The sequence below is a fragment of the Panthera onca genome, chromosome D4 (assembly GCF_046562875.1).
Source record: "Panthera onca isolate mPanOnc1 chromosome D4, mPanOnc1 haplotype 2, whole genome shotgun sequence".
In the NCBI taxonomy this organism is placed as follows: Eukaryota; Metazoa; Chordata; class Mammalia; order Carnivora; family Felidae; genus Panthera; species Panthera onca.
Window position 1 is genome coordinate 2,583,125 of NC_138351.1, and position 22,869 is coordinate 2,605,993.

General features: G+C 45.7%; 1 protein-coding gene across 8 annotated transcripts in view; it reads left to right on the top strand.

Annotated features, from left to right (window-relative positions):
• Positions 1-22,869, top strand: part of PTPDC1 (protein tyrosine phosphatase domain containing 1) — a 64,355-nt gene that overhangs the window by 24,171 nt on the left and 17,315 nt on the right. For 4 of the 8 annotated variants that reach the window (XM_078436106.2, XM_078436099.2, XM_078436098.2 and 1 more), the window contains one exon: positions 10,570-10,657. In XM_078436106.2, the coding sequence (XP_078292232.2) occupies positions 10,576-10,657 (82 nt within the window). In that variant the 5' untranslated portion in view covers positions 10,570-10,575. Of the gene's footprint in view, positions 1-2,556; positions 2,801-3,091; positions 3,308-10,568; positions 10,658-20,900; positions 21,032-22,869 lie in introns of those variants that run through there. The other 4 variants (XM_078436100.2, XM_078436101.2, XM_078436104.2 and 1 more) reach the window with 4 other exon arrangements.

Here is a 22,869-nt window from a genome sequence, read left to right on the forward strand (position 1 = left end):
CCTGCATCGAGCTCTGTGCTGACAGCTAGGAGCCTGGAGCCTGCTTTGGATTCTGTGTCTCTCTCTCTCTCTCCCTCTCCCCCTCCCCCACCTCCACTCATGCTCTCTCTGTCTCTCAAAGATGCATAAATGTTAAAAAAAAAAATTTATAAAAAAAAAAATAAAGCGTCCCTGCAAACTAGGCAGAAATGCAGATTCTCAGCCCCACCCAGACCTACCAAGTGGAAATTCTGGGAGTGAGGCCCGGCCGCTGGGCTTTTAAGAGAACGCCTCTGATGGGTGTTGAGTCAGGAAGGGTTGACATCTTGATGAGTTTAGAAGTACCTGTGGTGGTGACACTGATGTGAGTGAGGTGTGTTCACATCTGTGGGAATGATCCTGGTGTGGCTGTTTGTGGGAAAAGGCTAGGAGCGTGGGAACCCTGCTTGCGAAGATCTGCTTCGCCTGTTGTTAACGTCGCACCCATTGCCTTATCATAATGTGTTTTCTGGAGCATCTGAACCAGACAGCATACTTCTTCAGATGATGCAGCAGCAAGGGTCCTGCTGTGTGTTGTTTTCCCTGATCAGTGATGAGTCTCCTGAGAGCCCAGGGACCTTCCCAGAGGTGCAGTGCAGGTGTGAGATCACAGGAGCCCGTGAGGTTCAGGCAGACTGCCAGCTCTTTCCCAGAGGACCTACCTTGCAAGAAGGTCTGGAGGGGCTTCAAGAAGGAAAAGGCACCTTTTAAATGTTGCCTGCCTGCCCCCAGGTGATTTGAGGAGAAAAAGAATTTCATTCAGTTTCCTCATTTTGTTTGAGTTTGCAGATTCAGAAGTGAGGATGTTTCCATTTAAAAGAAATAGGGTTTTTCATTTGTTTTACTACATATGGACTCATAAAAAGTGCTATAATTCTTTAAGGACAGAATACAAGTGTGGTGTCAGGAAGCATCCGGGCCCCTAGGAAAATCTGCAGTCGGCCCTGCATGATGAAGGGATGTAATAAAATATGTAATTGGTATTAGGGAAAACATCCTGAAGGAGAGGAAGTTGAAGTTCAACAGACCCACCCCTCCGGGAATTAGAAGGGAATTAGAAGGGACACCGATCTGTCAGGTTGAAGACCAGCCAGGGGTTGGAGATGTAAATGTGATCAGGAAAACTAAGATAAGGAAACAGTTCCTTGTGTTTGCATGTGGTGCTGTAACCTGAGACAGGTGAGGCATAGCTGCTATTTCCCCTTTACAGCCACGTCAAATGACGGTGGTGCTGGTGGTCATGACCTTTGAATGGTTATTCGTGTATTCATTCACTGACTCTTTATTGAGCGTGTACTGTGTGCTGGGCCCTGTTGTATACAGTAGTTGACAAAGCAGACAAAAACTCTGCCTTCGTGGAGCTGACCTCCTAGTGGGGAAGGCAGATAATAATGTAATAATAGGGATAAATCAGTAAATGATGTGCCATGTTCCATGTTTTCTTCAGAAGTCCTGAGGACACGGAAACAGAGGGGATCTGGTTTAAATTGTAAACAGGGTGGCTACGTGGGTTTGAAGAGAAGGGTGGTGTGACCCGGGTGACCCTGGCTGCTGTGTTGAGGATAGACTGAATTATGAGTCGGGCACGGAATTAGGTCTGTATACAAGCTCGTGGGGCATCTTTACGGTGACCGCAGGGCAGATGTGAGGCTCAGAGGTGGCAGTGAATGTGCTTACGGTCGCAGAGCTGGTAAGTGCCAACAACCCTCCATCGTGGAGGAGCCCAAACATGTGAAGGAGGTGTGTGGTTGACACATGTCTTGGGGACAGCAGTGCATTGAGATTTGGATGAAGGAAGGATCAGCTAAGTGTCTGCACAGAGCAGAACGAATGTGAAAGTCTTGCTGTGTGGATAGGGAGGTCTGAAAAGTTTCTTGGGAGCCAAGGAATTATCAGCGCCACAAAGTTAGAATGCATACAGCATTGCATTCATTGCATTGCATGCAAACAGGGGAGTTTCCTTTATTCAGTGAGAGGTCTTTACTGTTGAGAGGCTGTGTGTGTATGGTGGTGAAGAGAACAGACTGCGGAATGAACGATGTGAATTCAGATCCCAGCTCCACCATTTAATAGCTGTGTGACTGCAGGTAAGTTATCTGACTTCTCTTTGCCTTGGTTCTGTAATCTGCAAAATGGGAATAATATATGAACCTAAACATGTTTTTTACCATATGGTCCCGTGGTCGTGGTCCTTGGTGTTTGCTCACGGGAGCTGAAAAACCCACGCCCGCACAAACATCTGCACACAGATGTGTACACAGCTGTATTCATAATTGCCAAGCCTTGGTAGCAAGTAGAATATCCTTCAGCAGGCGGCTGGATAAGCAGACCGTGGTCCGTCCAGATAATAGAATATTACTCAGCACTAAGAAGAAATGGACTGCCGGCCACAGAACATGTGGAGAAGCCTTAAATGTGTGTCACTAAGTGAAAGAAGCCAATGTGAAAAGGCCACATACTGAATGATTCCAATTACATGACATTCTGGAAAAGGTAAATCTGTGGGCACGGTGAACAGATCAGGAGTTGCTGGGGTGGGGGTAGGGGTGACCGAATGGGGCATGGAGGATTTTCAGGGCAGTGAAGATTCTCTGTGTGATCCCATAATGACAGATACATGTCCTCATACATTTGCCCAAATCCGTAGAATGTCCACCACCTGGAGTGGTGCCTTAGGCAAGCCGTACATCTGGGTGACGATGACGTGTCCGTGTGGGCTCATCGGTTGTGGCGAAGGTGCTATCTGCTGGGGGTGTCGACAGTGGAGGCCGTGCACGTGCGGGTGGGACAGGCGTGTGCAGGGATTCTCTGTGCCTTCCACGTAGTTTTGCTGTGAACCTAAAACTGCCCTAATAATAAACTGTGTTTCTGATTGGAGTAATGGTAGTACTTCCCGAATGGTGTAGTGGTGAGGGCTCCGAGTTGCAACAAACAAGGCACTTGGAACAGTGCCTGGCTGGAGTCAGCCTACGTGTTTATGATTACTAACAGATTATTGACAAGCATGAAAGTGTTTATGTAGCTGTCCTGTGTTCACTCAAATACTTGGAAATGTCTATTTTTGCCCACGCAGACTTAAATTTCCAGCCTCAAATTCTTCTACCATGATTGCTGTGTAGAAGGTAATCCGTTGACACGTTTCTTTAATGTGGGCAGAGGGCCTCTTACGTCAGGAGGAGCTGGACGGAGTGTGGGCGGATAACATGCTCCGTTCCTCAGACATCCTGAGGGTGGGCCGCAGACTTGCACTTCCCACGGGCGCCCGAGAGGACTCCGAGCCCCAGAGCAGGTGGGAAGGGTGACGCCACACCCCCGACCTCCCGACTTCTCAGGGCTGTCCCCGTCAGCTCTCCCAGAAGTACACACGCAGGCTTTTTGTGCGGAAGGTGGAATGGAACGCAGTGACCTCAGAACCCCTCAGGCTGTCACGGAGCCTGGCTCTTGGGCCAAGTGACTTTTTTATGCAGTAGAACATTCTTTATGTCAGACTCTTACTCGGTGACGACTCTTCTAACAGTATGAGTAATCGTCCATTGCTGTTCTGAGTTTTAAGTATTAGGTACTAATTAGTGAGCCTGTGATTAATTCTGAATTTTCAGTCATTTCGAGGGACTTCTTGAGATGAAAGCAAATTGCAGGATAGAGTGAGCAAAATGTCTGTTATTAGCAGCAGGAAATGAAATTAAATAAGAGGACTGTGCAGTGAAATGACAGGATTACTCTTCAAACCCTCTTTCTCCTGACTCTACAACCAGGCACACAAAATCAGTCCAGTTGTGCATGAAGCTAATGGTTCATAAATCTTCTTCAGGTCAGCCATTACCAACTGCTGGCAGGACTGTTCTACACGTCATGAAGGCAATGCTTTACAGATTCTTATAAAATATTACGATACTGGTTTGCAAATTAAAACAACAGTAATATATCGGATACCTATATGCCAGACATTGTGTTAGAAACACACACACACACACACACACACACACACACACACAGTTGTTCTTTATCCTCACAATAAGCTAGGAAAGTAGTCTAATAATAATCCCCATTTTACAGGGGAGAAAATTGAGGCTGAAAATGGTTCCTGTGGCCAGCAATGAACAGAGTCAAGGTTTTGTTTGTTTGTTTGTTTGTTTTAAATATGAAATTTATTCTCAAATTGGTTTCCATACACCCGGCATTCATCCCAACAGGTGCCTTCCTCAATGCCCATGACCCACTTTCCACTCTGTCCCACCCAAGAGTCAAGGTTTAAACACAGAACTTGTGACTGCACAGGATGGTCTGGCCTAGTTGAGCTGTATGTAATTGGTCAGCAGTTCCTCTAGTTGGACTGGACATCAGTGTTTTCACACAGAGTTAATCCACAGTGGACACTCCTGCAGAGTCCCCTAGCCAGGGCCAAGGGGGGTTCGGCTTCCAGCCATGGTGAAATTGCGGAGAGCAGGGTTACCTTCTGCCTTAAACAACTAGAAAACCAGATGAAATATACAAAAATGGGTTTGGGACAGTGGAAAGCAGGCAGCTCGGGACCATGATCTCTGAGAGACGAGAAGAAGACGTGTGTGAGTGAGCCCAGGATTGGACTCCCGGGAGGCAGTTCCCAGGCTGCCTTGTGGGACGGGGACAGACACAAAGCTACCTTGGATATTCACTGAGAGCTGAGGTGGCTGGAATTTGCGGTGAAGGGCCCTGGCGGGAAGGAAGTGGCACGGAGAGGGCCATGGACGTGTGCAGAGGGCCTGCTGGGCTCCGCTGACCTGTGTTTGACTGAATACTGACCATGCGAGCTACCCAAGGCCAGGGCTGGACACAGAAGGAGTGGACAGAACACCTTCCGGGGCTCTCAGACAGCTGGAAGGAGTTCACATTCCCACCAGCCAGACAAGAAGGGCCTCACGATACTCAGAGCAGCAGGTGGAGGCCTGGAAAGGTGTCGGCTTAGCGATGGGACTAAATTAGCCTAAAGCGAAGGCTGCTGTAGAGCTGCCGTCCTGATTCCATAGAATTCGTCTAATGAGATGAGGACAAGAGGTTAGGAACTGAGACCCGTTGGATAAGCAGTGGGGATTCCCTGGAGGAAGCTGGAAGGTGAGGCGGGATAGAAGAAGGTCTGGTGTTCAGGCAAAGAGGAAGGTCGCTGAATTTGTGGAGCCGGGGGCCCCCAGACTTTGTGGATAAAGGTAGTGATGGGCAACTGCATGCATGGAAAGGGGCCTGCGTGGATGCCCTTCATTTTCTCCTTTAACTTTCAGTCTCAGAAAGGGCTTGAAATATACTCTTTCCCAAACTGATGTTGATTATATATCTCAGATCTCTGAAAATTTATAATTTAACACTAAGTATGTATAGTAACTCTCAGGTAATTAGACCAATAAAGAAAACACTCCATTTGTTGCATCATTTTTCCTTGGTTAGAAAGATTACTTTTAATAAAAGGCATGTATTCATGTTGTTGGCAAAAGCACAGTATTTAAGGACTGCCTGAGTGGCTCAGTTGGTTAAGGGCCTGACTCTGGATTTCAGCTCAGGTCATGATCTCACAGTTGGTGGGATCAAGCCCCGCATCGGGCTCTATGCTGACAGCATGGAGACTGCTTAGGATTTTTTCTCTCTCCCCCACTCTCTGCCCTTATCCTGCTCATGCTGTCTCTTTCTCTCTAAATAAATAAATAAATAAATAAATAAATAACACAGTGTTTAAGTTATATAAATGTAAGTGATTTACAAAGAGTTTTATTTTACTGTTCTGTTCTTTTTTATTTATATTCTAGTTAGTTAGCATACAGCATGATAATTTGTTTCAAGAGTAGAATTCAGTGATTCAACACTTACATATAATACCCAGTGCTAATCCCAACAAGTGCCCTCCTTAGTACCCATCGCCCATCCCCCACCCACCTCCCTCCATGAACCCTCAGCTTGTTCTCTATTGTTAAGAGTGTCTTGTGGTTTGTTTCCCTCTCTTCTCTTTTTCTCCCCCTCCCATATGTTCATCTCTTTTATTTCTCAAGTTCCACATATGAGTGAAGTCATGATATTTCTTTCTCTGATTGACTTATTTCACTTAGCATAATACACTCTAGCTCCATCCACGTTGTTGCAAATGGCAAGGTTTCATTCTTTTTGATTACCAAGTAATACTTCATTGCATATATGTATACCACATCTTCTTTATCCATTCTTCAGTCTGTGGACATTTGGGGTATTTCCGTAGTTGGGCTGTTGTTGACAGCAATGCTATAAGCATTGGAGTTCACATGCCCCTTTGAATCTGTATTTTTGTATCCCTTGGGTAAATACCTAATAGTGCAATTGCTGGGTCATAGGGTAGTTCTATTTTTAGTTTCTTGAGGAACCTCTATACTGTTCTCCAGAGCGGCTGCACCAGTTTGCATTCCCACCAGCAGTGCAAGAGTGGCCCCCTTCCTTTGCATCCTCCCCAACACCTGTTGTTTCTTGTGTTGCTAATTTTAGCCATTCTGACTGCTGTGAGGTTGTATCTCATTGTGGTTTTGATTTGCATTTACCTGATGGTGAGTGATGGTGAGCATCTTTTCATGTGTCTGTTAGACATCTGGATATCTTCTTTGGAAAAGCTTATGTCTTCTGCCCATTTTTAAATTGGATTATTTGGTTTTGGGGTGTTAAGTTTGGTAAGTTCTTTATAGATTTTGGATACTAACACTTTATCTGATATGTCATTTGCAAATATCTTTTCCCATTCCATAGCCTGCCTTTTAGTTTTGTTGATTATTTCCTTCACTGTGCAGAAGCTTTTTATCTTGATGAGGTCCCAATAATTCACGTCTGCTTTTGTTTCCCTTGCCTTCGGCGATGTGCCTAGTAAGAAGTTGCTATGGCTTAAGTCAGAGAGGTTGCTGCCTTTGTTCTCTAGGGTTTTGATAGTTTCCTGTCTCAGATTAGGTCTTTCATCCATTTTGAATTTATTTTTGTGTATGGTGTAAGCAAGTGGTCCAGTTTCATTCTTCTGCATGTCGCTGCTCAGTTTTCCCATCGCCATTTGCTAAAGAGACTCCCTTTTTCCCACTGGACATTCTTTCCTGCTTTGTTGAAGATGAGTTGACCATATAGTTCTGAGTCCATTTCTGGGTTTTCTGTTCTGTTCCATTGATCTATGTGTCCGTTTTTGTGCCAGTACCATACTGTCTTGATGAGTACAGCTTTGTAATATAACTTCAAATCGGGCATTGTGATGTCTCCAGTTTTGTTTTTCTTTTTCAGGATTGCTTTGGCTATTCGGGGTCTTCTGTCATTCCATACAGATTTTAGGATTGTTTATTCTAGCTCTGTGAAAAATGCTGGTAGTATTTTGGTAGGGATTGCACTGAATGTGTCACTTGCTTTGGGTGTTATTGACATTTTAACAAGATGACTTTTATAAAGTCACGTTAGCATACATACGATATTCTTTGAAGATGGGCCATCTTTAATTTTGTCGTTTAACTATTATGCTTTAGCAATACTGTCATGCTGCAATGGGGACAGCATTTATCACTCCAAAATGGGAGATATTAAATTCGGATTTACATGTTGTATTGGAGAAGGTTTTCTTATTGTGGCAGAAAAGTTGAAGTCATAGGAAAAATCTTACAGGTTGGACTATATAAAACAGGACTGCTAGGCAAAACACACCATAAACATATGTAAGACATGATAAACTGTAGGAAAAAAAAGTGGTATTTTAAGTTTTTAATTTTAATTCCAAGTAGTTGACATTCAGCGTTATATTCGTTTCAGGTATTCAAAAATAGTGACTCAGCACTTCCACGCGTGGCCCTGTGCTCATTGCAACAAGTGCACTCCTTCACCTGCATCTCCTGTTTCCTCCATCCCTTCGCCCACCTCCCTGCCGGTAACCAGCGGTGTGTTCTCTTTAGCTAAGAGTCTGTCTCTTGGCTTGTGTCTCTCCTTTTTAATGTTTATTCTTTGTTTTGTTTCCTGAATTCCACATGTGAATGAAATCATATGGTATTTGTCTTTCTCTGACTGATTTCACTTAGCATGATACTCTCTAGCTCCATCCACGTCATTGCAAATGATAAGATTTCAGTCCTTTGTATGGCTGAGTAATATTCCATGGTGCCTGTACCACATCCTCTTTATCCCTTCTTCTATCAATGGACACTGGATTCCTTCCAGAGTTTGGCTGTTTGTCAGTAGCGCTGCTATAAACATTGGAGTGCACGTGCCACTTCAAATCCGTATTCTTGTATCCTTTGGGTAAATACCTAGTAGTGCAGTTACTGGATTGCGGGCTATTTCTACTTTTGAGGAACTTCCATACTGTTCTCCAGAATGGCTGCACCAGTTTGCATTCCCACCAACAGCACAGGATGGTTCCCCTTTCTCTACATCCTCACCATCACCTGTTGTTTCTTGTGTTGTAAATTTTAGCCATTCTGACAGGTATGAGGTGATATATCTTCATCATTTTGATTTTTATTTCTCTGATGATGAGTGATGTTGAGCATCTTTTCATGTGAGGGCCATCTGGATGTCTTCTTTGGAAAAATGTCTGTTCATGTCTGCTGCCCATTTTTAAATTGGATTATCTGCTTTTTGGGTGTTGTATCAGTTATTCATGTATTGGATACTAATCCTTTATCAGATATGTCTTTTTTTTTTTTTTTAGTTTCTATATCATTTATTTCTGCTGTAATGTTTATGATTTTCTTCCTTCTACTATGTTTGGGTTTTGTTATTTTTCCAGCTCCTTTAGGTGTAAGGTTAGGTTGTTTATTTGAGATTTTTCTTCTTCTTTTTTAAAAATTTTTGTTTATTTTTATTTTTCATTTATTTATTTTTTAAATGTTTTAAATGTTTATTTATTTTTGAGACAGAGAGAGACAGAGTGTGAGCAGGGGAGGAGCAGAGAGAGAGGGAGACAGGATCCAAAGCAGGCTCCAGGCTCTGAGCTGTCAGCACAGAGCCTGACACGGGGCTTGAACCCACAAACCGTGAGATCATGATCTGAGCTGAAGTCGAACGCTCAACCGACTGAGCCACCCAGGCACCTCTCTTATTCATTTTTTTTTTTAGAGAGTACAGGGGACAGGGACAGAAGGAGAAAAAGGGAGAGAATCTTAAGCAGGCTCCGTGCTTCATGCTTAGCGCAGAGCCTGATGTGGGACTCAGTCCCATGATCCTGGGATGATGACCTGAACCTAAATCAAGAGTTGGGCGCTCAACTGACTGAGCCACCCAGGCACCCTGAGACTTTTCTTGCTTCTTGAGGTAGGCCTGTATTGCTATAAACTTCCCTCTTAGAACCACTTTTGCTGCATCCCAAAGATTTTGGACCACTGTGTTTTCATTTTCATAATTTTTTTTTCTTCTTTGATTTCTTGGTTGACACATTGGTGTGTGATTTTTTTTTTAATGAAGCCCTTGATATTCTTAATATAAAAAGACATCTTGTAAGTCAATAACAAAGGGACAGATGTCCCCATAAGGAGAAGAGCTAAGCCCTGAAGCAGGAAGTATATTAATACATTCATTAAAAAAAAATTTTTTTTAACATTTATTCATTTTTGAGAGAGAGAGACAGAACATGAGTGGGGGAGGGGCAGAGAGAGAAGGAGACAGAATCTGAAGCAAGCTCCAGGCTCTGAGCTGTCAGCACAGAGCCCGACGCGGGGCTCGAACTCACAGACTGCAAGATCATGACCTGAGCCGAAGTCGGACACTTAACTGACTGAGCCATCCAGGTGCCCTGATAAATTTATTTTTCAAATTGAGTATAATTATGTTAGTTTTAGGTATATAACATAATGATTCAACATTTATATATGTTATGAAATGATCACAGTAAGTCTAGATACCATCTGTCACCATACAAAGTTATTACAATATTATTAAGGCTTTTAGGCTTTCACCATTGTGTGTGTTGTTAGCTGTCAGTTTGTCTCTGTAATATCCTTACCTTGTAGATAGCACTGTTCACTGGAATATCATGTGAGCCTTGGATTCAGTTTTAGATTTTCTAAGAGCAACATTAATAATAAGAATCAGAACATTAATTTTAATAATGTATTTTATTTAACTCAGCATATCAAAAATATTTCAATGTAAAATCAGTGTAAAAAATTATTGGGGCGCCTGGGTGGCTCAGTCGGTTGAACGTCCGACTTCAGCTCAGGTCATGATCTCACAGCTCGTGAGTTCAAGCCCCACGTCAGGTTCTGTGCTGACAGCTCGGAGCCTGCAGCCTGCTTCAGATTCTGTGCCTCCTTCTCCCTCTGCCCCAACCCACTCACATTCTGTCTCTGTTTCTCTCAAAAATAAATAAATATCAAAAAAATTTTTTAAAAAATTACTAGTGAACTATTTTAGTCTTTTTTGTATTAGGTCTTCAAAATCGTATTTGACACTGACAGCACATCTCACGTCTACACTGTCCACATTTCCAGAGCTGGGGAAACACAGAGCTAATGACTATTAGCAGCAGAAGTCCAGCACTTTGTAGGTGATTCATAAATGCACATCCCATAAGCAAACTCTCAAAAAGTAATGTTTTTTTCTCAACAGACTACCATGCCTGCGGGAATCTTGCCTCAAAATGAAGAGCCATACTCCACTTTGGTGAATGACAGTCCATATGCTGCCAACATGAAGGGTAAGTTCTTTGATACACTTTTTGACGCTTTGTGCAGAGTAGCGTCTAATGAAACAGTATGAGTAGACATGATGGAAAAGGCTCGAGGCCTCACACTAGAATCCCAAGTGCAGTCACTGCTTATGGCTCTTGTTTATTTCTGCCTCCCTGTTTTGACCTGTTAAAACTCCTTTTCAAAATCTTGAATTCAAGCGGTCTTTTGAGAGGGAATGTTGAAAACAAAGTTTGCCTCCTGCATTATCCTTAGACTGAAATGACCTCTTCCTCTCATTTCTAGCCTCCTTGTGAGGCAAGCTTTCTCTTCCATCCCTCGCAAGTGTCACTTCGAAGCAGGTGCCCCTGCTCCTCCCAGTTTGTTTCTTCTCCATTCCATCCCACACATTTGATTTTTCACATGGTAGCCCTGGGAAGAAGGGTGCTGTGACGGGGACCCTTGCTGCTGTCGCAGCTACTAGGCTGGTGACTGATTTCCTGCCATGAGCCATCAGCCAGACGTCAGGTCATTTTTTTTGGCAAAACCTTTGCATGGTTTTGGTCCTGCCCTGTTCACGTTAGGGCTCCTGTATCGGGAACCTTGAAGGGCTTCCCCCTGCGTCAGATGAGGTAATGTACAGAAAGTAAAGAGGCAGGGGTCTGAAGGTATTGGAGTCCTGCACTTGCTGGGAATAATGGGCTCTGTTGACTGTTCTCTCGTAGGACTCTGACCACCCCACCAGGGGGAGCCCTCTGTCATCAGGAAACCAGTGTCTCCCTCCTCTTACTTGTCAGAATTCCCCTCTTTGTAGTCCCTCCTGCATCTGTCTGCTCCTGTCTGACTCAGTAGGGACCGGCCTATTGGTAACCACTGTTTGTGGACAGCGTCTGAGAGCTAACTTACTGTTAGTTTCCCTGTTTGAGAAAGCGCTATCTAATACAAGGGCGGTAGCGGTGCCTACTTGCTGCTTCCTTTGTATGACATGTTTTTTGCCTAAAGGACGCCCCAGCTAACAACCCTGAGTCAGACCTTTTTCCCTCTCCCTTCTTCTGTCGAAATGTCCCCTCTTAGCTGGTGTTTCCCATCAGGGATTTTCTTGGCTTCTGAGATGGGCGAGTCTTCATCGTACAGGAGAGCCAGGTGACGGCATCCCTGACCGAGTCCCGTGATGTCCCCAGACTGCGGTGACAACCAGAAAACCTGATGTGTTTTCAGATGCCCTGGGGGAGGTCGTCATACCCATGTTGTGATCCTCTAGAGAAGCTGGTTTTACCTCTCCTAAAGCCATCTCTTTAATTGAAAATCTCCTCATGTATAATATGTAGCTAATTTTTAATTAGGAAAAAGTCTGGAGAAATAAGAAACTTACTTTATATCTAACTTTTTTAGAGTGAGTCTCATCTCTAAAGGTAGTTCTACCTATTGGGTTAACATTGGGCTAGGAAGCATTTTTTTTTTAATGTTGGCTAATGAACCATAAGGAAATTTAATTAGGGGGTCAGTAAGTAAAGTATTTAAATTATTTTTAAAGGAAAATAGAAAGAAAACTCAACAAGAACTAGCTTTAGAATGAGACAAACCTAGATTTAAATATTCTACTTTTTGGAAAAAAAATTTGTGGGGAAATTTCAAACATTCACAAAAGTATATAGAATACTACAAAGATCTCTGGAGGTACCACTGCCTGTATGGGTGCCAGTGGAGACCCCACCCCCAGGGAGGTCCCCTTCCCCGAGAGGTACCATCCTCCATCTTTAACAATTTCGGCTCACTCCCTTCCTCTACTCCTTTCCCTGCTTCCATATTACTTCATTTCATTCCTTAACCATATCACCATCACCATAACTAGAAAAATTTAACACCGGTCACCTAATATCCTCAATACCTGAACATTGTTCAGATTTCTAGCTGTGTCATAGACGTATGTATGTTTGTTTGCATCGGGATCCAACAGAATCCATATTGCATAATTGGTTGATATGTATCTTACATCTGTTTTACATGTGGATTTCTCTCTCTTTTTCCTTACACTTTATTTTTGAAGAAACCAGGTTTTTTGCCCCATGGAGTTTGCCACAATCTGTATTTTTCTGATTTTATTCCCACATTATTTCCTATAAACTGGATTAGTGGAAGGATGTAGAGCCTAATCAAGTTTTTTTTTTTTTATTTACAACCATATTTCATGGATGGCACTATATTCTTCCATCAGAATGCCTGTGATGTCTAGTCGTCTCTCGTGATGTTAGTTCTTCATTTTGCAAGAATTTCAGACTCATAGAGAAGCATTAAAAAATCCCTAAATACTGTTCACCCAGAGACCCCCTCTCCAGTTTGGTCAGCTGTGCCAGAAACATCCTTTAACAGCAAAAGGATACTTGTCATGTTTTTCCAGTTTCTTTCTGTGACCACAGTCCTGCCTTGATGTCTGTGAAACTTACAGGCCAGGTACTTTGCAGCATATTCCTCACTGGGGGTTTGTCTGCTGTTTCATCATAACACCGTTAAGGTTTTGCGTTTCTGGCAGGAACATCACAGAAATGACCTCATTCTCTTCTCACGGCATCCCATTAAGTGACCCAGAACGCCATCTTGCCACATCCCTGGGGTGCTCAGTTTGGTCTCATCAGTGCAGTGGTGTCTGCGGGCTGTATCCACTGTAAGTCGTTCCTTCTCCCTTCGACTTCGTACTTGGTGGAAAGGCACTGGGAGGCTGTGGGCACCTGGTCTTCACCCAGCTCTCTCCCAGCCCCGCAGCATCCGCTGGCGTCTCTTGCCTGAATTAAGTATTGTGATGACAGATGACGGAGGGGAGGCTTCCTGACCCCATCACTGCTTCTGCATTTCTTAGCTGGCATTCTCCAGGAGCAGTTCCCCTTCCCCTTGGTTCATTCAGTTATTCTCCGTTCCGGCGTAGATCCTCATCTGTGCAGGGAGTGTACTCTTTCACTGTCCTTTGTTTTCGCACTCCGCTGTCCCCCATTGGGCCAGAAGAGCCTCTCCAGCCTGTAGCTGTGTCATCTGGACACGTCCCTGCTCCCTGCTTCCTGCCTCCTAGCCCAGCAAGGTCTTTGGTGTCCTCTTGTACCTTTCCTGGTCCAGCCCTGAAGTCACCCGTTTCTGCCAGGAGCTCTGGTTCCTTCCAGTGCAGAGTGGTGTTGGGAAACCCAAAATGTGTCCCCAAGCTCCCTGCAAGACAAAGCCAGGAAGTGTATAAGTGTGCATAGATATCTACCCACTTTTATACACATATTTGTTTTTATATATTGAAAACTATGAGTTCATATTGGTACTTGCTGTTGTCTCATCCATCACTGTACCATCGTTCTAGCTTTTCCCCTTACTGAGTTTATAATTCCCTTCTCCAAGAATGAGGAACCTTGCTCTTATTTAGTGAGTCCTCCTTTTCATGACCCGTCTCCCAGCCCCGCCCTGCCATCACTTGCCTCCGCTCGCTCTTCCACACAGGGCCTGTGCCCTGCTGGCTCGAGTGCCATAGACTCTGCTACAGCTGACCCTTGAGCAGGCGGGTTTGGACCCTGACCACCAGCACAGATGAAAATCCACATATAACTTTTGACTCCTTGAAGACTTAACCACTAATAGCCTCCTGTTGACTGGGAGCCTCACCAACAACCATTGATTAACACATATCTTGTGTGTCATATATTGTATTTTTACAATAAAGTAGCTAGAGAAAAGAAGACGTTATTAAGAAAATCCTAGGGAAGAGAAACTACATTTACAGTACTATATGGTATTTATCCAAAGACATCTGCTTATATGTAGACACATGGAGTTGAAACCCATGTTCAAGGGTCACCTGTGGTTGCCTTCCTTGTGTGGGGCCTGACCTTTGCTAAGTAGGCCTGCTTTGTGGCTGTTTTTATCTTGATTATGTATACACTTTTAATTAAAATATTGAGATAATTATACAGTCACATGCAGTTGTAAGTCATATACCCTTTACTCCGTTTCCATCAGTAGTAACATCTTGCGCATCCGTAGTTCAGTGTCCTGGCCAGGATGTCAACATTGTTGCAGTCGAGATACAGGATGGCACTGTCACTGCAAGAATCCCTCCTCTTGCCTTTTGTAGCCGGACCCACTTCCTCCCATGAGCCTGGCCCCTGACAAGTACTCATCTGTTCCCACTTCTATGATTTTTGTCATTTCAGGAATTGTATGTAAGTGAAATCACACAGCATGTAGCCATTTGAGTCAGCTTTTTCCACTTGGTGTCATTCTGTTGGTGTTGTGTATCCACGGTGTACTTGTTCTTAATGCCAAGTGGCCTTGCCTGGTAGGGGTGCACCACAGGGTGTTTATTTATCCATTCACTCCCCAAAGGATGGCCAGGTGGTTTCCGTTTGGGGCTCTTGTGAACACACATGAGCAGCTTTATGTGTGAGCAGGAGTTTTCCTTGCTCTGGGGTCAGGGGTCAGGAAGGAACTTCCTAGTTCACACAGTAGTTGCATGTTCAGTTTTGTAGGAAACTGCCAAAGTGTTAACCAAAATAGCTGTGCCATTTTGTGTCCCCCAGCAATGGACGAGTGATCCGATTTCTCTGCTGTTTCACTGTCCCAGCAGGTGCGTGCTAGTGTCTTATTGTGGTTGCTCAGCTCACTCACTAGGTCTAGGAGGCTTTTGGAGATTGCGATTTTGTGTGCAATCACATCAGCAAATAAGAGCAGTTTTATTTCTTTCCTTTGCAATCTGTATGCCAGTATTTCTCTTCTTGCCTTACAGTAGTGGCCTAGCATGTCTGCTGAGCAGAGAGAGTTAGGAGGGCCGCCGGCCTTGCCTTCCTCCTCCCTCAGGGAGAAGACCGTGTTTCACCTTGCAACATGATGCTTACAGATTCTGGCAGGTTCTCTACAACAAGTTGAACCAGTTGCCCTCTGTTGTTAACTCACTGAGATTTTTTTGGTCATGAATGGCTGTTGGAATTTGTAGAATGCTTTTTCTGTGTCATTTGATAGAATTATTTTTTCTTTAGCTTATTGATATGGTAGATTTTATTGTTTTTCAATATTTAACTATCCTTATCATACCTACAATAAATCCCATTGGTAATGGCATATAATTCTTTCTGTGCATCGCTGGATTTGGTTTGCTGCTATTTTGTTCAGGATTTTGTGCTTAAGCTCTGGAGAGACGTCGGACTATTGTTCTCTTCTTTTGTACTATCGTTGTCTGCTTTGGTGAAAGAGTAATCCTAGCTTCCTAGAGGGGGTGGAAATGTTCCCTCCTCCCCTGTTTTCTGGAAGACACTGAAAACTGGTGCTCATTCTTTAGATGTTTGGTGGCATTTTCCAGTGTCTCAGCAGTAGTCTTGTGCCCCAGGAGCCTGCAGATTTTTTATCACACAGTATTTTCGAGTAATAGTTGAAATTACTTTTCTGCCTTCAAGGTGCTCAGGTGCCCAGACAGGTTAGAACAAGCACATACAATAATTTTCAAATAAGGTTTTCTCTGCTCATCCTGGAATTAGAGATCAGGGTCCCATACTGGGACGCGGGCTGCCGCCATCTTGACAGCTGCCAAGCTGGGGGGGTGGGGGGCGTGGGGCAGGGACAGGCAATCAGTCATCAGAATGGTGTGGTACTGGCATAAAGACAGACATAAACCAGCGAATAGATTAGGGATCCCAGAAAAAAAACCCCTTGCATGTGTGGTTAAATGACTTTTGCCAAGGATAATGAGTCCGTTCATTGGTGTAAAGACAGTGTTTCCATCAGTTGGTGGTGGAAAGACCGGGTGTACATGTGCAAAAGAGTGATATTGGGCCCTTACCTTATGCCTTGTGCAAAAATTAGCTCAAAATGGATAAAAATCCTAAACGTACGAGGTGAAAGTATAAAACCCTTAGAGGAAAGGCCTCGTGATGCTGGAGTTGGCAATGATTTCTTGGCTGTGACACAAGAGCACAAGCAACAAGAGAAAAAAATAGGTAAATCAGACTTCATCAGAATTTAAAACTTCTGTGCTTCAGAAGATGCTGTCAGCAGAATGAAAAGTCAGCCTACAGACGGGAGAGACTGGAAATCACAGAGCTGTCTAATCAGGGACTAACATACAGAATGCATAAAGAACTCCTGAAGCTCAGCAACCAGAAACAAACAACCTGACTCAGAAGTGGACAGAGGACTTGAGTAGATGTTTCTCTGGAAAAGATACACAGATGTCTGATAAGCACATGAAAAGCCTATTTTGACTGTTACGGAAATGCAGATCAGAACCACAATGAGATAGACTGCGTATCCACCCGCATGGCTGTTACCAAAACGAATGAACTAACCAGAAGTAAGAGGTGTGGCTGAGTGAGAGACTGGAGTCCTTGCATGTTGCTGGTGTGGTAAATGGTTTTACTATGGAAAACAGTATGGCAGTGTCTCAACAAATAAAAAAAAATAAATATATGACCCAGCAGTTCCACGTGTGGGTATATACCAAAAGAATAGAAAGCAGGGACTCGAGCGGATATTCGTCCACCCACGTTCATACAGCGTTCACCATAGCCAGAAGTTGGAAACGAGCCGTGTATCCATCGGCAGGTGCACGGGGAAAACATGGTGTGGCACATACACACAGTGGAATACGATGCAGCCTTAGAAAGGAAGGAGATTCTGACACCTGCTACAGCATGGATGAACCTTGAGGACATTATGCTGAGTGAATAAGCCAGACACAGAAGGACAAATACTGTGTGATTTCTCTTACACAGGAACTACAAGAGTCAATTCCATAGGGAGGGCGCTGGGTCGGGGGGCGGGGGGGTAGTTAGTGTAATGGGGACAGAGTTTTGGTTTAGGAAGATGAAGTTCTGGAGATGGTTGGTGGGGACGGTTGCACAATGTGAATGTACTTAATGCCATTGTACACTGAAAATTGACTAAGATGGTCAATTGTATGTTCTGTATATTTTACCACAGTTAGCAAAGGGAAAAAGGAAGGCACTCTCTCTTCCTCTTCTTTTCTCTTCCCTTCCGGAACAAATCCGTGTAAAAGCCACTGGCAGGGCCACGAGATGTGGCTGAGGGCAACAGCAGGATGGCGAGCGTGTGAGAAGCTAACCTGACTCAGGGAGTCAGAGCCTGCCTGGGGTTAGCAGGGCTCCTGTGTGTGGCCGGGTGGCCCCGTGTGGAGCATCAGAACACACACAGGGCCCGGGCTTCCCTGAAGGTGGTGGCAACAGCCGTGAGGGGAGAAGGGTCGCACAGAGGGTCCTGGTTAAGGATGACAGAAACGTAGAGGGGCCCTGTGTGTTGGATTGGAATTGATAGTACTAGGGTGAACTCAGTTTCCAGTTGATGATGCATGCACGTAGAAATAAACGTGGCTGGGGCGCCTGGGGGGCTCTGTCGGTTAAGCGTCCGACTTGGGCTCGGGTCATGATCCTGTGGTTTGTGGGTTCGAGCCCCACGTCGGGCTCTGTGCTGACAACTCGGAGCCTGGAGCCTGCTTCGGATTCTGTGTCTCCCTCTCTCTCTGCTCCTTCCCCACTCGCGCTCGGTCTCTCTGTCAAAAATGAATAAACACTAAAATTTTAGAAATAGTGTGGCTGCAAACATGTGGAATGTGTGCATGCGTGTACATATTTTTTTTTAAGTTTATTTCAGAGAGAGAGAATGATCAGGGGAGGGGCAGGTAGAGAGGGAGAGAGAATCGCAAGCGGGCCCCACACTATCAGCACAGAGCCCAACCTGGGGCTCAAACTCACAAACTGTGAGATCATGACCTGAGCCAAAAATCAAGAGTCAGACACTTAACTGACAGAGCCCCCCAGGCGTCCCACGTGTTCGTATCGTTTAGCTCTGTGTGCTGAGCAGGCCCGCTGGCGGCAGCATGCCCATAGCCACGAGCACACCCAGCACCCAGACTTGGTTCCTAAATGCTGTTCTTCACCCATGAACCCCCCAGGCTCCGTGGGTCTAATCGTGAGGAAACAGACACATTCTGCAAGCTAAGCGCCTGTACTCCGCAGAAATGAGGGGCGTCAGAGTCCAGCAAAGACTTTGGAGCTTGCTCTAGAGAGTGAGAGACAGGACAGCGGGTACAGCATGTGGTTCTGATGCTGTGGCGTGTTTGCCGTGAGCAGCACTGAGGTCACCAGGGAAGCTCCAGTGAGGTCTGAGGGATAGCGGCGACTGGTCACGTATCAGTCGTCGTCTGATCTGGGGGAATCTAGAGGTTGTCTTTGTCGAAACATAACGCTAAATTATTTGGCGTATTGGGCGGCGTGTATGCAGCGTATTCTCAGACGGTTCAAGAAAAAATATTCTTTGTATTGTCTTTTTATTTAAGTTTGAGATTGCTTCAAAATAAAAGATAACGTCTTTTCCAAAAAAGTTTTTAAATTGAAACTAAATTGCCCGACTGTGTGGCATGCTGCTGAGCAGTCCGAGAGAAAACTCACGAAGAGGCCATCGGAGACCTTTGCTGGAACAACTTTCCATGGATGGTGGAGGCCAGAGGGATACGGGTGGAAACTGAGACACGCAGTGGCAACCACAGTCCACTTTTCAGAGTGTTGGCTGTGAAGGGGGACGAAAGGGCCTTGGAAGCGGGGGGCTGTGGGGAAGGGTCTGGACACAGTGACATGTGCTTGGAAAATCGGGAAGCCGCAGCCCAGGTAGGGCAAGTTTTGGAGAAGTTCTGTCTTCAGATATTTGAACATATTTGAACTCTTGCAGAGTCAAAGAGATGCTTCGTGTTAACTTTTAGAGGAAAGAAGCAGAGCCGGAGTTCACAGAGCGGGCGGCTCTGACTGGACGTCGGAAGACACGCTGACCTATCCAGCAGCTGGACGCTTGTTACTCCTGCGAGAAGCGAGCCCCCTGGGGTAAAACTTGGCAAGCAGACACGGCGCGGTCGGCGTCCTGCCCGACTCCTGGATGTGACTTCCCCGGTGATTGAGGGCTGGGGGCTGGGGCCCCGTGGATCTGCGGCTCTCACCACGCTCTTGGGCCCACGGTCACGTGATGTCGTTCAAGTAGGAAGTTCCCAGCCCTTTCTGAAACCTTGGATGTGAGAGAAATGACCGGTTCTTGGGGCTCCACGTCTGCTTTAACTGCCACGTGTGGGAATTGAGGAGAGGACAGTGGGGTTCTCTGTTGCTTACTGCCCTCATCACAGGGCTGGACAGTTTCACATTTGCAGTGACCAGGACATCCCGGTTCCATAAACATTATTCTGAACTGGGGAAGGTCTGATTGCCCACCTGCACACAGGCCATTGGCCGGGAGGGTGTTACGGCGTGGAGATGGGCACCTGGCACCCCCATTCTTCGCGCCTTGAGGGGCCGTTTGTGCGCTGGTGATGACAGCAGCTTGGGGCACAGAGGGTTGGTCGTGGGGATTATCCTTTATTGTTTTCCTACTTCTTGGAGCCTGGTTTCTTTTTAGACACAGCATATTTGGAAGTGAGGAGAAGGTAAGAATAGTAGCAAGGTAGGGTCCCCATGAGTTTATATTTAGGGAATGTAGAAAACTGACATTTTTTTATTATGTATTTAGACAAATATGTTGGCAGAGCAGTGAAAACAAATGAGTTATTAGCAGGTGAGTGGGAAGGCCCTTGTGGCAAATAAATTAGAACTGTGGGCCAACAAGGAGCTTATGATAATGGTGTTTTCTCTGTGGCCACCAGGAAAAAACGCTTTACCTTTTAAGTGTTTGCTGACAGCATGGCCCTTCACAAATTACTCTGACTTTAAAAAATTCTGTTTTATATATAACGTAAAATAGGAATTAAAAGTCTTTTTGCTTCTGTTTATCTAAAGAGAAGTCTTCTATTTTTTTTTTCCTATTGGGGATTTAAATATTAAAATGTTATTTCTAAGTGTCTGAATAGTTCATCATTAGCCATCTATAATTCATCCCAATTATAAGTTATAATAATTTAATAGAAATAAATTCATAAATTATAAATTAAATTTTTTAGTGGATTTTTAGGTTGTACAAATATGCCTTCTTAATGAACACAAAAGAAGAGATCAGTTTGGTACAAGTATAATATCTTCTCTTCCAAGACTTTGAAAACAGTTTCTTTTGAATTGTTGCATGATTGATTTCCAGTGACTTTCTGTGAACAAAAACGTGGTTTTCGCAGGCCACAAATTAAGGAGATGTGAGATTTCTGAGGTCAGGGAGGCGGAAACAAAGCATCTCTGAGATGGCTTTCCTCGATCCTATTTTAATGCCGTGTTTCTCTCTGACCTGAGAAAAAAACCTGTGTTGAGTTTTTCAAAATATTTCCCCTTCCAGTGTCTTCACACGTGGTTGTTGAAACGGGTGAAGACTCGACCAAATGGAAGTCTGAGCTTCAGTGGTGAAACCTGCTCACCAGCCACCTCACCCCTGGGGGTTTGCTGAAGGAGAAACGAGGAAATCAAAAGGTCCTGGGCCTGAAGTGCTTCTGTCTTGTCTGTAAATAAAGTCGGGGTGGGGGCCTGAATGTCTGGCAGTGAAGACAGGAGTGGGTCAGTGGCGATGCCCCTGCGTGTGCGTCCCTGAGTGAGCGCCTGGGCGGGTGTGTAGAAGGGCAGGAAACGGCTTGTGGTGTGCTTCCAGAGTCACCCAAGGCCCCATGCAGACAGCGGGAGGGGGGCTGTGAGGTCTCAGGGGACAGGCGGGAGAGGGGTCGTACGCTCTCAGTGGATGGGCGGGAGGGGGCTGTGTGGTCTCAGGCAGGACTGAGGCACGCTCTCTACCAGAAAGCCGTTTGGCACGGGTAAAACCAAGTTTTCAAACGTGGATTTAGTCGTGATTTGGGCATTTTGCCAGCGGGTGGTTTTGGAGGCTGAGCCTGCCAGGCAGTGGTGCTGTGCTAAGGGAGTGGGGGTGTCCAGGCGGGCCCCTGGGTGGACCCCAACACCTCAGGTGTCCTGGGTGAGCCTGAGGACGCGCTCAGAGGAGGGCCTGCACTCAGGGTGCCCGGGCGTCCGCTCGGTGCTGACTCGTTCAGGTGAGGTCGGCCCACTTCTGTGGATTTCATAGCAGAGATGGTTCTTGAGAGAACACGTGAGCCGTCCCTTCCTTCCTCAGCTTCGTCCAGACAAGTACTGCCCTCAGCAAAGCCATTTTCATTTTTGGAAGTGTTGAGAGCAACGTCGCTTGCACCCTCGTCTGGGGATGTCCTTAGTGCCGTAGACGTGAGGTGTCCCCTACTCCCCTACTTGAGGCTAGAGACTTCCCAGCTGCTGCTCATGTAGCTGGCCTGCTGGGTCTCCCTACCCCCAGCTGCAGGAACCTGAACCCCGGCTCCCGCCTGTCCGCTCCTGTCCACTCGCGCCGCTGCTGTCCCAGTAGGCCCCTGGTTCTCAGCTCCCCACCCCGTGAACCACCGCCTGGAGGCTGGCTCAGACCCCCAGCCCCGCAGAGCAGAGGCTGTCCGCCCGGCCGAGTTAGAAGCCCTCAGACTCCAGCTCACCCCTGGTGCAGCCCCTTGTACTCTGAGCTCTCCTGTAGAGCTCTGTGGAACTGTGCTTTCTGGTCACTCACAGTAAGACGTTCTGGGGGCCTCAGTGGCTCAGTTGGTTGAGCACCTGACTCTTGATCTCAGCTCGGGTCTTGATCTTGGGGTCGTGAGTTCAGACCCTGCGTCAGGCTCTGCGCTGGTTGTGAAGCCTACTTAAAAAAAAAAAAAATTCTTTTCCATCACTGTATATGAAATGACAAGGTCCTGGCACTATACGCAGAGTAGGAATTTGGGTGCCAGCTTAAGCTTTTCTGTCTCTCTTATTGGACAAAGTCTGTTGGGTTGAGGAGTTAGGCGTGCACTGTAGAAGGAGCTTTCTGACAGCATGACTGATCATAGAAATAGAACAAACATATAAGAGCTCGTTTCTCTGTGCACGCGGCTGAAACACCACCTGGAGAGACAGAGAGACGCAGAGAGACGGGGCAGGCGCAGCCCACATTCCCGAGGGAGGAGGCGGACGTCAGTGCTGGATTGTCTGTTCTCAGCTTGAAGCCTCCTCCTCACCCAGCTCCTGACAAGAATGTGGTACTTAGTGAATTCTTGCTGCACGCCTCCACCAGGACATTCCTGAAGCATTGTCCTCCCCGCCCCCCCGCAGTCAGTGACAAAAGGCACAGAATTGCATCTGAGTTTCTGAGAGGCCTGGCTGTTGTCTCAGCCCGATAAAGGCATGACCAGGGATTGCGTTGTCACGTCCTGAAAATAAAAATACGAAAGTAAAGGTCTTCTGATTAAGACATCAGTGCTACACAC